Here is a 13,772-nt window from a genome sequence, read left to right as displayed (position 1 = left end):
GGCTTTCTCTTGTCTTGCAATTTTAAAGTAGGCTACGAAGTTAGATAACAGGCATGTAACAGTTGATTCAACTGTCATGATTCAGGGCCACTATTCAATTAAAGAATCACGTTTCTTTTAGTCTGGTGTTTTGCCATCTCCTTTATTTCCAATGTTTTTTTCATCTTTCTCATTTCCATAGTTTTGTTTGCTCCGTTAGCCTAAATGTAAAATTAGCATACAATGTGCATATAATTTGAATACATAATTCTTTCACGATTCTATGCACGTATCATCAGCATAAGAATATGTTAATGTTTAATTGATGCATTGGTCCATGCCTGTTGTATAATAGAAATGTTTTGACATGTTCCAATAACGGTGCATACTTTATTCTCATAACCGAGTGGGACAGTGGGTTGGTGAAGATCGATTCTTGTCGCCATTATCTCCCCAGTGCTAATGTTGACACGCATGGCACCAAGTACTTAATTTAGGCTGAGTCAACTTAAAGGAGGCCCAAGCCGCTCGTGATGATGAAGGGTATCATGGCCCCATGGGTGGAGTTTGCGGGGGGGGGCATGGAGGGCCAATGCCCCCCCCCCCCAATCTGGACACCTTTATGATTTATTTTCAGTAGTTTACAATTAAGATTGGAATATATATTTATAACACACCCCCCAAATATAGAAGTTAAAATTCCAGCTATGCATGGCCCCCTAATACTTGCAAGCTGCATTGGCATGCAAAGACGAAACTTGCTCTGTGCAGCCTTTAATAGACCACTGGGGCAAGTGCTATTAGCGAGCATCTATTAAGGCCGCAAAGGCATTCAAGGGCTACGTGGGGCCAAGACCAGGCAGGCCACCTTTGACTCCTCTGTGCTGATTTTTAGACACTGCACCAGGTACTCGTTTAAGGTTGAGTCGAGCTAGAGGGAGACTCATCCCTGGTTCAAGTATTCACAACTGATGTGAGCCATAGCTGGGAATCAAACCCATATCACACACACATACATATATACAAGCACACATCTCATTCAGTGCAAATCCATGCATATTTAATGAGTCTCATGACCATTGACTGTATTATTAAACACATCAGATATTATAGAGCCAAGATGGTGATATTATCGTTGGCCATAACTGGGAGTCGAACTCAGGTCACCAGGATCGTAGCGCAGCGTGATAACCGCTTCACTAATGCTCCCCATACTTGCATACACACACACACATGCACGCATCCGTACATGCATGTCATGCACACACACACCATTAGCAGGCTATGGCCCATCGCTGTGGGGGAGGGCTGTGATGGATTATCCTCTCGCAGATGTCTGCTGATCCTGAGCCAATGCCACGTTAACCCTCACTAAGCCCCCAGTCACTCTGATTCTATCCGATCTTTTAGTTCTGCGCATTGGATTCTTTTCAGAGAGATGCTGTTATCATTATTATCAACCAAAGCTTGTCATCAGCTGTCAAGTTGACGTTAAAGACTGTTCAGACCACTGTGTGTCAATGCCAAAAATCCCAAATCTGAAACTTATTGTTGTGCCACAAGGTGTAAAATATTAATAACATCTCCATGTCTCTATTCCATAAAAATATAATCACGTACCATGGATGTTCCCTCGATTGACGAACACTGAATGGAGCATGAGAACTTAGCCCTCGGGGCTGAAACACGATGTACACGAGTCGAAAGTTTTTCACGGATTCCTCAGTTTTTCCCGAGCATCAAACTCCAGTGGCTGGTCTCAGAGCCCGGGCGACTAGAGACCCTACCTCAGTGTTGCAACGCAGACATCAGCCGTCTGTCGAAGACACCCAGTCCCCAGGGCTTGAACCGAAGTCCTTCATTGTGCTGGCCCAGTGCTCTAACATGGGTATGATCGCCTGAAAGTCAATCGGTCCCAGGGCTTGAACCCAGGCCTCTTAGGAGACACAGGCTCATGTTTTAATGTAGGCATCAAGGGCCTGACACACTCAGCCACCTCCGTGACCAAAGCATTGTCGCGACAGGCAGTCGTATGCATTAGTGTAGCTGTCGAGTGTGCACAGCAGCCCATATGTGGTGGAGCGGCCCGAGGTGCCAAGCTCCAATGGGTGAGGAAATGGGACGGAGGGTGGGGGGCAATTTAATTCGTTGCACCAGGACCCGCGTCACCCATGCTACGCCACTGCTCAGATGAGCGGAGGGACGTCGGGGTCGTCGACGAAGGCTGGACCCTCGGCGGGCAACGCGACAGGACGAGGGGGCGGCTGGGAGGGCGGTGCCCGTCCCGTGGCGCAGCGACCCGCGTCCCGGACGATGGTGGCGACATCGATGCCGCGGCGAGCACTGGGGTCGACCTCGAGGTGTTGGTGCGCAGAGCCCTGGCTCGAGTCGCCGCTGCATGCATGAGCAGATCCCGAATTAGGCCAGAGTTTGACGCACGGTCATCGACAAATCAACAGTCGGTTTAGAGCTCGATTTTCCATTCTAAAGGCGTAGAATTGATCATCAAATCCAGCGGAAATTTTAGTGATGTAGGTAGCGATCGCCAAATACCGTTTAGACCGCATGGACTGAGGTCTCCCCAAGCCATGTCGGTCATGTGAGTTATTCGACCGTACTTTACCATACTGATTCGTGCAAGGGGACTCAATTCATAAATCTCTCATTACTGAAATAATCCGTAAGCCGGGAATTAAACCCATAGCGCAATTCGGAGTGCAGTGCTCTAACCACTGTGCCACTTCTCGTCCGTAGAAATATATACACAGCCAAATGCATGCAGATGCACATGCTCTATACCATTGGATGTCAATTAAATTATTTCATGAAATTGCCGCTGTGGTTGCTGTACCGATTGCTGGTTGTGGGTGACGTGCACTCCTCCTTGGGATGATTCTTCACACAAGGCTTTGGTTTCACCACCTGAGGTTTCACCACCTCCTTCACCTGTGTATGAGAATCAAAGTGTCAGTCTGGTGGTACCTGGGTGGCTCCGAGATTTTAATCCAGGCAGTCACTTGTGATTAAACCAGGCTCTCGAGTGTCCAGTGCGTTCGTGGTCTCAGCCCGGTCGCCAATGACTGCACAGAAGAAAATAAAACCCATCAAATGAAACTGCATTTTTTTCACTTAAACTGGCAAAAAATTCCATCTCTTAGAATTATATATATATTTTTAAATGATCATCAAGCAACGAAGATTACACTCATATCTGAGAGCAGGTAAGAAAGTGCTGCCCACTACTTGGTGGACCCCGGGGTAGCTCTATAATATTCGCTTCCACGGGCCGTTCTTGAACACAAAGGGATGCACTACTCTGTGTGAGATGGAGTAGAAAGGTCTTCTTGTGATTTGACACGAATGCCACACATTATAAAACGATTTAACAAAAAAGTGTAAGCCGCTCTTCACTGCGATGGCACGCACAGCAGTCAGCTTAAATCCTGCTCAATCCACCCCGCGTCTCATAATGATTTCAGACGCAATACTTTGGCCATAACAGCGTTGTTAAACAACATCGTAATGTCGATTGCACGAGGGAGCCATTGCGTTCCGATGTATCTGTGCACTTTGGCCACATTTTAATAATTACTTCAAGTGATCGTAATTTTAAAATAAAACCACTTTTGCCCATGGGAATGGATGTCCGTGTAAACGTGGTAATGAAATAATCTACGTACAAATTGCTGAAATGTAATTGCAAAAAGAGGGGGAAAGTGGGTGTTATCTAGTAAAGGCCTTTCTTTTCTGTATCACTGGTAAATCGTGGCTTCTTAAGCAATTGCTCGGATCCTGCAGGGTGGCCTATAGGTCCGTGTGATTCTATTAACCCTTTCCAGTCCCGAGACATCTGCCAGTTGCAGGGTGGGTCTCGTTCACCCGCTGAATCTCGGAACGTGCAAGTGGTTTGCATTAATTTTACGTAGAGGCATAGCGCTGTTGTTTTTAAAAGACATTGTACTCACCGCAGAGAACTGTAGCGACACGACCGCACTCTATGATAATTGGCAGCAAACTGTGCCATACGCCCTCCTGTATGGCCGCATGGGAGCCTCAGTACCGATAACGTTATTTTGGTTTTTCTTCTGATTCCAGTACGATGCTGTACACAGTGTGGGGCACCTATTTGACTAAATAACCTATTTCTTTCTGTTTAGTTTTTACCATCTTGTTTGGATTTTTGTTTCTGATTTGTTCTGTCTCATCTGTACACTCTAATCCACTCCATTTTTTTATACGTCACAAAAAGTGTATCATTTGCAGAATTTGTAAATAATGTATTCTTACATATGCGATGCAATGACTGTTTCCATGAGCTTAAGAATCTAATTATGACATGGCAAGTATGTAGGTCCTGTAGTATGGACTTAATATTTAGTATTATTACTATAATAATTTATAGCCCTTTTGACAATCCACTGCTGGGTGAAGGCCTACCAGAGGTCGCAATCGGATACCCGATACCCGTACCCTACCCGATACCCGGCTACCCGATACCCGGCCGGGTACGGGTACGGGTACCCGTTTGCGACCCTGGTGCGGCCGGGTACGGGTACGGGTAAGGAATCAAAACCCGTTTGCGACCTCTGAGGCCTACCCATGCCGTGTTGGTCACGGAGGACGTGTGACCATACTTCACCACGCTGTGCAGTGCGGGTTGGTGAACGGGGTGCGCAGAATTATTTCAGATACCACTCGCTAATGATAATAGCCGTGGCCGGAAATCCAACTCCGGTTGCCGTGTTCCTAGCACACTGTGTGCTAACCAGACTCGGACTCAATATTTGATTTCAGCTGGTAAGGCCAATTGAGCTCGGCAGACCATCAATGGTGGCAGGAGCGACAGGACATTACAGGGTGGGAAGAAATGTGCAAGCTAACAAGAGTAAAAACAACAATTATTTACGCGAAACATGCCAAAACCACTGCGCGACCTTGGTATAGTGAGCCCAAATGTCCTGAATTAAAAAGCAATACCTTGGGCATGGTGAGCAGCATGTGCCCCGTGGTCTGTGACCTCTGTGCAAGGCTCCTATCCGGTTGGACTTCTTCCGGCAAAACCAACTGGAACACCTGCAGGGATGGTGGGGTGGGGTTTGGGTGGGATGGGGTGCAGTTGTGAAAATGGGCAGATCCATTGATCAAGAATCAAATGCCAAGCGGGAGGTCATATGACCATCGGCAATATTCGATTGCTGCTGCGGCTAAGCGTATATAATGTCACACCATACTGACCTTTCCCTTCACCGTTACGCGTGCATAATTGGGCTGCACATCCACATCAATGAGAGAGGTGTCCAGATATCTGTGAGGCCAAGGTGAAAACACTGAGTGAGCTCATAAGGAATCAGTATTCACAGATCAAAGGAGACCTGTAACTGGTTTGAGTTGTCGGCTCCTAAACCAAGGTTAAACCAAGCTCTCGTGTGTTGTTTGATGGTCTCAGTCTGGTCACAGATTTACACGCACAGCCGTTTTGTCAAGCTGATCATTGTTGACGGCCTTGCAGGCCATGGGGGGTTATTTTACCCTACTTCACCACACTTGGCAGTGCAGAATTACAAATGTAGAGAACACGCATAGACATGGGTGAATAGAAGTACAGTATAACAATGTATTCTGATGCACTGCCCTATGTGGGCCCACAGTGTAGCCTCGCAGCAGCCTATAATGCTTGTTATGCACGGTGGTGGCCCATCCAAGCACTTTCCAGGGCTTCAACCCCTGCTTAGTTTCTGTGATCTAACAAAATCTGCGATCTAACAAAATCGAATGCATTTCGGGTGATTTGGCCATAGGTCAATGATAACTGCAACTCATTTTAACCAAGCATGTGACGCAACACTTCCGCATCGTTTCATGACGATGATCACGTTGTCCTGAACAAGTCGTCTCACTTGTAAACGGCGAGGTCTAACACCAGCGTGCTGTCGGCATCATCCTCCGTGAGTGAGAAATCCAACCTGCAAACACGTACACTCTCGTTACTGCCCTGCGGAGTGAACCACTGTAGCTGGTGTGCACTGTGCTGTTTCAAGTTGGAGTTTCCCAGGTGAGGACTCAAGAGATCAGGGTATAATCTCATTTGCATTGATTGCTGTGTAAAATCGCAATTGAAAAATTTGTCCCATAATGCTGTGTCCTCTGCAAAGTGTACAGCCATGTGCTGTGCTGAATGTGCTTGACTGCTTTTGTTTTACTATGTTGTGCTGTGCTTACGACCTCCCCAAATGCGCACGCTCTCGTCAGATCTCGGAAGAGAAGCACGGCTGAGTTTCGATTGTGCTTGGATGGGTAACCAGACAAGCGTTACAGGCTGTTGCGGGGCTACATTCTGGGCAACAAAGGGAAGTGCAACAAAATCCATTTCTGTACTCTACTTCTATGTTACCACATCCATGATTCCCTGCCCTCATCAACACGCACTGACCAACGTGAAGTATGGTTAAAAACCCCCATTGCCCACATGGCGTGGGGCGGCCCTCATCCAGCAGTGGATTGACAAGCGGGCTGTACCTGTACTACGCTGGTGTGTGCTGTACTCTGCTATATGAATGCGCCGTTCCGTGTGCATATTTCCACATTGTGCTACACTTTGTGTATATGCCGAATGCACCGTGCTGCGTGTACTTTACCGTGCGGTGCTATGATGCGCATGAGCAGTCAAGGACTCTGCTGAGCGTGCTGTGCCGTCTGAATTGTTTGCCTTGCTGTGCTCCACCCAGTGTACCGCTTGTATGCTGCCTGCCTGTATGCTGCCTGTCTGTATGCTGCTGTACCGTGTGTTTTGCCGGTAGGTGGGGTGTGATTGTGCGCCGCGTCTCACTTGGCCTCGTTGACGTTCAAAACGCGCCCGTCGGCCGTGATGAGAGTGCGTTCCCTCTTGGGCTGTTTCGTGTCTCCCCTTTTACACAAAACCAAACGGCGCAGTAGTTCACTTAGAACATAGGTTTTCGTAGCCGGTACAATAATCTATGCGGTATTTGTTGATGGGTTATGCCACGTCGTCGTAGTTTTAGGCCAAATTTCTTGTCCAGCATCCGGCAAGATTGTCACGTTTACGCGGATATTATTTGTAAGCGTCGATTTTGTTCGTCAAATTCGGACCAATAAAGCTCCTCACTGGTGGCTTCAGAATTATCACGACTCGATTTAGCATCAACGTACGACAAAGGTTTGCTCAAACTGCTTTGAGATTCAGATACTGAACTAGTGAATTGAATACAATAGTTAACCACTTAATCTAAAATCACAAACGATAGTAAACACCAAAGATGACCAAGGTGTAACTGTTTAAAGGATAAGTCCACCACACACTGCCATTCACCTGATCATGAACAAAAAGTATGTAATGGTGCATTCATCGATTAAAAATTACGCTTGCTTTAAATGCATGGATTAATGAATGTGCGAATAAATTTTTCAGAATGTACACACATCATATGCAAATTATACAATAATGGGACATTTAGGCTCATGGAACAAACACAACTATGAACGAGACTGAAAGAAATCAAACACAATTGCATCACGGCTCAGCTACCTTTGTCTCTCCAGTGGTAATGTTTACACTCCGCAACCCGGTTCTCGTTTTGGGTTGAGTCGGCCTCGCTAAACACGTCCCAGATATGATTTCCCTCTGATATTAGATGTGGCCGGGCATCGAACCCAGGACACCAGGTTCGTACCACAGTGCACTCACTAACCACTACGCCACGCACGCTTTCACACCTGTTCCCCTCCCTGGCTTTGCGGCTTTCCTCCAAGTGCCGGTGTGTTTCCAATCGTGATTCCGGTGTGAACTCCGTCTCTTCTTCCCAGAATCTCTGGTTCGATTCCACACTACCGTTCGAATCATGCCTCCGAGTCTCATCGTCGTTTTCCTGTCTGCAAGGACAGCATGGAGAAAATAAATAATTAACACCAATTCCTGAAAGCCATCAGCGCCAGGTGCCAAACAATTAACACCGTGTCAAACGGTCACAAATTGTTTTTCATTAATTTCTTGATATCGCGCCTCACAAGTGTTCAATCGTGATGCGCCAACATAATTAAGAAGCACAATTGAACAGAGCACTGTACATAGCAGAGGTCGCAATCGGGTACCCGATACCCGTACCCTACCCAATACCCGGCTACCCGTACCCGGCCGGGTATCGGGTACGGGTACCCATTTGCGACCCTGGTGCGGCCGGGTACGGGTACGGGTAGGCCGTGAGTCACTGGTGAGTAACCGTTTGTCACTCATTTCCCAACGTCTTGTCTCTTCTCACAATTCAAGTTCCTAGAATCAACCCACCCGCGCCTGCAACATGGCTTCATCCCAGAGGTCGCAATCGGGTACCCGATACCCGTACCCTACTCGATACCCGGCTACCCATACCCGGCCGGGTATCGGGTACGGGTACCCATTTGCGACCCTGGTGCAGCCGGGTACGGGTAAGGAATCAAAACCCGTTTGCGACTTCTGGTACATAGGTATGACACGTGAAACCGAGAATCGCAACAACCACAAACTCACAACACAGCCATCCTGCAGCTTACTAATTTCAACCTGGACTGGCAGCTCCCACGACCGGCAGTGGCCATGCAGTTTCCGGATTCAATTCACATAATCACACACGTCACCTTTTTTTCAACAAAGTGTTGCGATGATTGAAGCACACCATTTGCCATGCAGTTAAAATCCTGCCATTCGCAAGAGCGGACAAATTGTGCGGTAGTGTCATACCAGAGTTTCGAAATTGTAACTTTCAAATAAGAGACGTAGGTTGTGAAACCACCGCAATTTGTTTTATGCTATGCCATTGCTGGATATGTAACGTTGCCTCTGCAGAAGGCAACAAACAAGTTTTGGTACAACTCTCCACAGAATTCAACGGGTGGCTGTCGTGGAGATCGATCAGGCAATCAACTCTGCAAACTGGTCTGGCATAAAGCATACTGACAAGCAAGTAATTTACATGAAGCAGACATTATATTGAATGAGGCAGTGGTGCAGTGGTTTTAGCGTACAGCACTCTGAAGCAAGATACCAGAGTTTTATTTCCAGCCACGGCTACCATCAGTGGCAGGTGATAGCTTAACCTGTCTGAACTGGCATTGTAAAGGAGAACACATGTCACTACTCAGAATATCTAAAAGCACATTATACGTATCGAATTGTGCATGTAAGAACAGATTAATTGTGATGAATGTAAATTATATGTAAATGTCACCTTTTGGCTTATGAAACGAAACAAGACAGTTCAAACACAAGACACAACACAAAAAAGACAGTACACATTACCATGAAAAGAAAACATCTTTAATGAGATTGTGACCCTAATAATTGCTGAATCGTTACATGCCCCCACCGAATTAGGACAAATCGGCGAATGGTGGACAGGGAGTTGTTACACTGCTACGAAGCAGTGCCGTGAATGTGCGACCGCCGTTTGGCTGTGCCGTTGCCGTGAACGTGTTTACCCGGCGTAGGAGAGTTTCTGCTGGGCGCGCCGAGCCAGGTACTCGGCCTCTTGCTCGAGAACGCGGCGCCGCGTCCACTCCAGCTCCTGGTGCGCCCGGATCCGCTCCGAGCGCTCAATCTCCTGCCCGTCCAGATGCTGCAGCCACACACCAGGACCGGTGAGGGACAGGAGGGGGGCAAAGTTGAGGCGAGAAGACGGGAGAGAGCGGAGTTTGGCAAATGGGAAAAGAAAGCAACAGGGAGTGAGGGGATGTAAAATTAGGGATAGCGGGAATGAGGGCGGTATGGTTATGGGTTAGTACAGGTGTAGATGGCCATCAGGGCCCATGCCAACCACGCTATCGAAAAGAGCAAAGTGCTGCCTGCTACTGTGCCGACTTGAAGGGATTTTGGAGGTAGCTCTCTGTGGGCCATTCTTTCACAAGGTTTTTCTTGCACTGCTCTGCGAGAAATCCGAATACTCTGGTTTCATGGCTTGACGGCGATAGCACAATCGGGATTAATTAGCAACAAAAACTCAAAAAAACACAAGCGGGAGAAACTAAAATGGGGACCTTGAGCTGTGGCAGCGTTGCCACCACGTAGGGGCGGTAGCCTTCGAAGTCAGCGCAGGGATTTCCCACCAGGAAGAGCTCTTCCAGGAGAGGGTTGTGGCGCAACGTCTCCACGCTGCTCAGCTCACCCACAAAGTTCACCGTCAGGTCCAGCTTCTGCAGAGACTCGCACCCTGCCATGACGGGCCCAGCAGGGAGTCAAGAAGGAGAGTTGTAGATGCAAGAGAAGTCAGTGACTACCAGTACTTAAATACTCCCAACACTCAGAAGAGACACCCACCAGAAAGTTACCTTGAGGAATATATTTCTGCATACTCTGATAGAGTCCAGAGGTCATTGGTTTAATTTCCTGGCATGGCAGTTTCTTAACAATGGGGCAAGTTTCTTAAATCTCCCCACCTCAGTCTCTCCCATAAATATAAATGGGTACGCCCCACAGTCACGCATGGTGGGGTAAAATGGTGCAGTGAAATGTGGGCACTCCCATCTTTTCCAAGATGTCGGGCCAGCGTGGAAGAGTAGACCTAAATACCCTCGAGTGGGGCTCACTTGCTCCCTCTAGTAAAGGCCCTTCCGCCAGCAGTGGTTTGAGGAGGAAATTACAAGGCTGCATCTATACCTTTTCACCTTTATTTTGAAGACAACGATTAAACTCCACCTCCAAAAAAAAAACCCGATGAATTGTCAGAATTTGAGGACACAATTTCAGCCATGCATAAATTGTGACCCCAAGTAAAATCAAAGTATTTTCAAATCAGCCACAACTCATATTCTCATTAAAATAACAAATATGTGATTAACCGCAGCGGCTTTTGGCTAGCCATCGAACAAAGACGGGCACTGCATTGCGTGCTTTCAGATGCGCTTCTGCGGCCGTCTGGAACGCTCTTCCGATATTAGGAAGCCACTGGAGCTAAACACTTTTAAATCTCGATTGAAAACCCATTTCTTTAGAACTGCTTTTTTGTGGTTAGTCTGTTGTCCTACCCCCGCACCTCCGATTATCACGGTTGGCTACGAATGTGCAAAAGAAGTTTAACATACACACGACACCCTAAATAGATAATGAATTTCAACAGAGTCCCCGCTGGATAAAGGACAGCAGACCGCACTGTGGTAGCCTCTCTCACCCTGCAGGTTCTCAATTCGCTCCACATTGTTGAGAGCCAGGTTGAGATACTCCAGCTCCTTGAGCCGGCTCAGGTTTTCTGCACAACACAACGCAAAGCAGCACAGCTCACAACAACGTAACACAAGCGTTAGTTTGAGAGTAGTATCAAGCTATACTAAGCGACGTTAATGTTTGCGAGTTGACCAGAGTGCTATGCAATTGTAAATACTGCTGGGTGAGGGTTATTTGTCTATACTTCACCACATTGGTCAATATGGATTTGATAAGTCTGGGAGTGTAGATGTTTGAGCATTACACTAGTACAGCAATTGATTTTGTTCTTTGCGAGTTTTTGTTTTAATTTGTGTTTAAGCGTAGAGTGGTGGCGGAGTGCATAGCGCACTGCACTCAACCCCGATGGCGAACATCGTCAGCGAGTGAAATCTAAACCGGTCCTGGGAACTCCATCCCTTTACCAACGAAGTCCTGACTTGCGCGATTCAAACATATGGACAAACAACCTCCACGACTGCCACGGCGTGCGGGGAGTCCTTCACTGCTATCGTCATGTGCTGTGCGCGTGTGTGTCCGTGCCGATGCGCGGGATGACGTTGTTGTGCAGGTAGAGCGTCTTGAGGTGGCGGCACCACACGTCCAGGTGCTGCAGCCGCTCGATCTGCTGCTGGTGCAGGGACAGCTCCTCCAGGGAGAAGAGCTCCCCATTGTTGTGCTCCGCACGGCTTCGCACCAGCACCTCGGTGACTGCGGCGCAACACAGCAAAGACAAAGGTCGTCCTCGTATAACCTTAACAGACTGTTGGGGAAAAGTGCTGCTTGCCGGCATGGCACACGAGGGGGGGGGGGGGCAGCAACCATGCCCGGCCGCCTTTGTCTCCCTCGTGGCGACATGTACATATAGCACCAGGCTGAATCGACCTCGGGGATTCTCAGGATCGGTTCATACAGTAGTCACTGGTGTTGGCAGTGAGCGGCAATCGAACTCAGGTCGCCGGGTTCGTATGGCAGTGCTAACTCCACTGCTCACACCACGAGTGTGCCATTCTCGACACGGTCCGTCGTCACCTGTCCCACCCCACAGCACGAAGGGTGCGCCACCTTGAGGCTGGGGGAGTCCATGCAAGCGACCGCGATTGGCAAAGCGATTCTGTGTCCCAACTTTACAACGTGAGACTCAGCTGAACGTAGAAGTCACTGGAATGTATGGTTCTTTTGGTTTCGTAAAGGGGCCGTCCATAAATGACGTCACGCGATTTTGGACGAATTTTGACCCCCCCCCCCTCATCACACGGCGTCACAAAAAGTCAGAACCCCCTTCAAATATGACATCACAAAGCTCCCCCCCAAAATAAAACATGCTTCAAATCGCTTTAAACTATTGTCATTGTAGTGCGTATTTAATGTGCTGCTGCACTCTGATGTTGTAGGAGAAAACATTTATTACAAAGTCAATTCAATTAAGTAGCACGTGTTGTCTATATTTATTTAAAGTTGCGTATTTTAATGTGACGTCACATTTCTCAACTCCCCCCCGCCATCGTCACACATCGTCACAAATGTCTGACCCCCCCCCCCCCTAGGTGCGTGACGTCATTTATGGACGGCCCCAAAAGTTTTTTTTTGTTATGGGACAGTTGCAGCCCTCGCTACTCATTTTAGCCGTGACCTGGAACCCAAACTCAGGTGGCCAGGTTGATTGCACATTTGCGCTGACCACTGCACCACGGAGTCCGCTTGAGTTAGTTCGGCCTTTCAACCTTAGTTTGTAAAGCGTTTAAAACGACAACGCGCCTCAGTTGGCTACCAACTTTACAAGCGATGGGCGATAAATCACGCGAGGCTCACTCAAGCGAAGGGTCTGACCCAGCTTTGTCGAACCGCGCGTGTCAATCGCGAGCCCCGTGTGCATATACTTACTGAGGACCATCGTTGAAGGCGTCTCCTTATAATGCCGGTGTGTTTATTTTGTTATAGTTTATCGCGGCTGAGATAACCGCGTTAGGGTTTAAACTTTAGTTTTTTTTAAACCGGTGGCAACCACTCCACGTGTCACCCATGCGGCCTCGCTCCCCGCTCTGTGTAAACAACGTGTTGCCATGGTAGCACGGCAACGCTCTACCTACTACGGGTAGCGCCGCGGCTCGATGTACTTAGCGTTTTTTTTTTAAACGACGCTTTAAACTCTTAGTACTGTAGTCGTTTAATTGGTGTTCATAGAAGATAAAAGTTGTCCAGCATAATGTGCAACCGCTTAGGGGTCGTCCATAAATGACGTCACGCAGCTGGGGGGAGGGGGGTTGAGAAATGTGACGTCACATCAAAATGCGCAACTTTAAATAAATATAGACAACACGTTCTACTTAATTAAATAGACGTTTTAATAAATGTTTTTTTCCTACAACATAAGAGTGCAGCGCCACATTAAATACGCACTGCAATGACAATAGTTTAAAGCGATTTGAAGCATGTTTAATATTTGGGGGGGGGGGGGGCAGTGCTTTGTGACGTCATATTTGAGGGGGGGGTCTGACTTTTTGTGACGCCGTGTGACGAAGGGGGGGGGGTCAAAAATCGTCCAAACAATTGAAAACGCGTTTCTTTCGAAATGCTTTTTGTGTTCAGTTAGTTGTCCTTACCCCGC

The 13,772-nt window shown here is 47.8% G+C and overlaps 1 protein-coding gene across 1 annotated transcript; it reads right to left on the bottom strand.

The window, feature by feature from the left end:
• Positions 1-1,017: 1,017 nt before the first annotated feature.
• LOC144726289 (dynein axonemal assembly factor 11-like) lies at positions 1,018-13,209 on the bottom strand. Its single transcript, XM_078604849.1, has 12 exons — positions 13,049-13,209; positions 11,708-11,875; positions 11,133-11,210; positions 10,003-10,175; positions 9,448-9,584; positions 7,711-7,866; positions 6,806-6,883; positions 5,877-5,942; positions 5,215-5,284; positions 4,957-5,052; positions 2,831-2,925; positions 1,018-2,373 (listed from the first exon to the last, which is right to left on the bottom strand). The coding sequence occupies exons 1-12, from the start codon at positions 13,056-13,058 to the stop codon at positions 2,166-2,168; spliced, it is 1,335 nt and encodes a 444-aa protein (XP_078460975.1). The 5' UTR covers positions 13,059-13,209; the 3' UTR covers positions 1,018-2,165.
• Positions 13,210-13,772: the final 563 nt, after the last annotated feature.

Source organism: Lampetra planeri, chromosome 23, assembly GCF_965212315.1.
Source record: "Lampetra planeri chromosome 23, kcLamPlan1.2.h2, whole genome shotgun sequence".
Lineage (NCBI taxonomy): Eukaryota > Metazoa > Chordata > Hyperoartia > Petromyzontiformes > Petromyzontidae > Lampetra > Lampetra planeri.
Note: the sequence above shows the minus strand (reverse complement) of the source record. Positions and strands in the feature narration are given on the sequence as shown.

Excerpts from the sequence above, each read along its gene's own strand:
- LOC144726289 (XM_078604849.1), bottom strand. Across the intron at positions 9,585-10,002 it reads CAACGCTGCCACAGCTCAAG|CATCTGGACGGGCAGGAGAT; the intron begins GTCCCCATTTTA and ends GTGTGGCTGCAG. Across the intron at positions 5,943-6,805 it reads TTGAACGTCAACGAGGCCAA|GTTGGATTTCTCACTCACGG; the intron begins GTGAGACGCGGC and ends ACGTGTTTGCAG.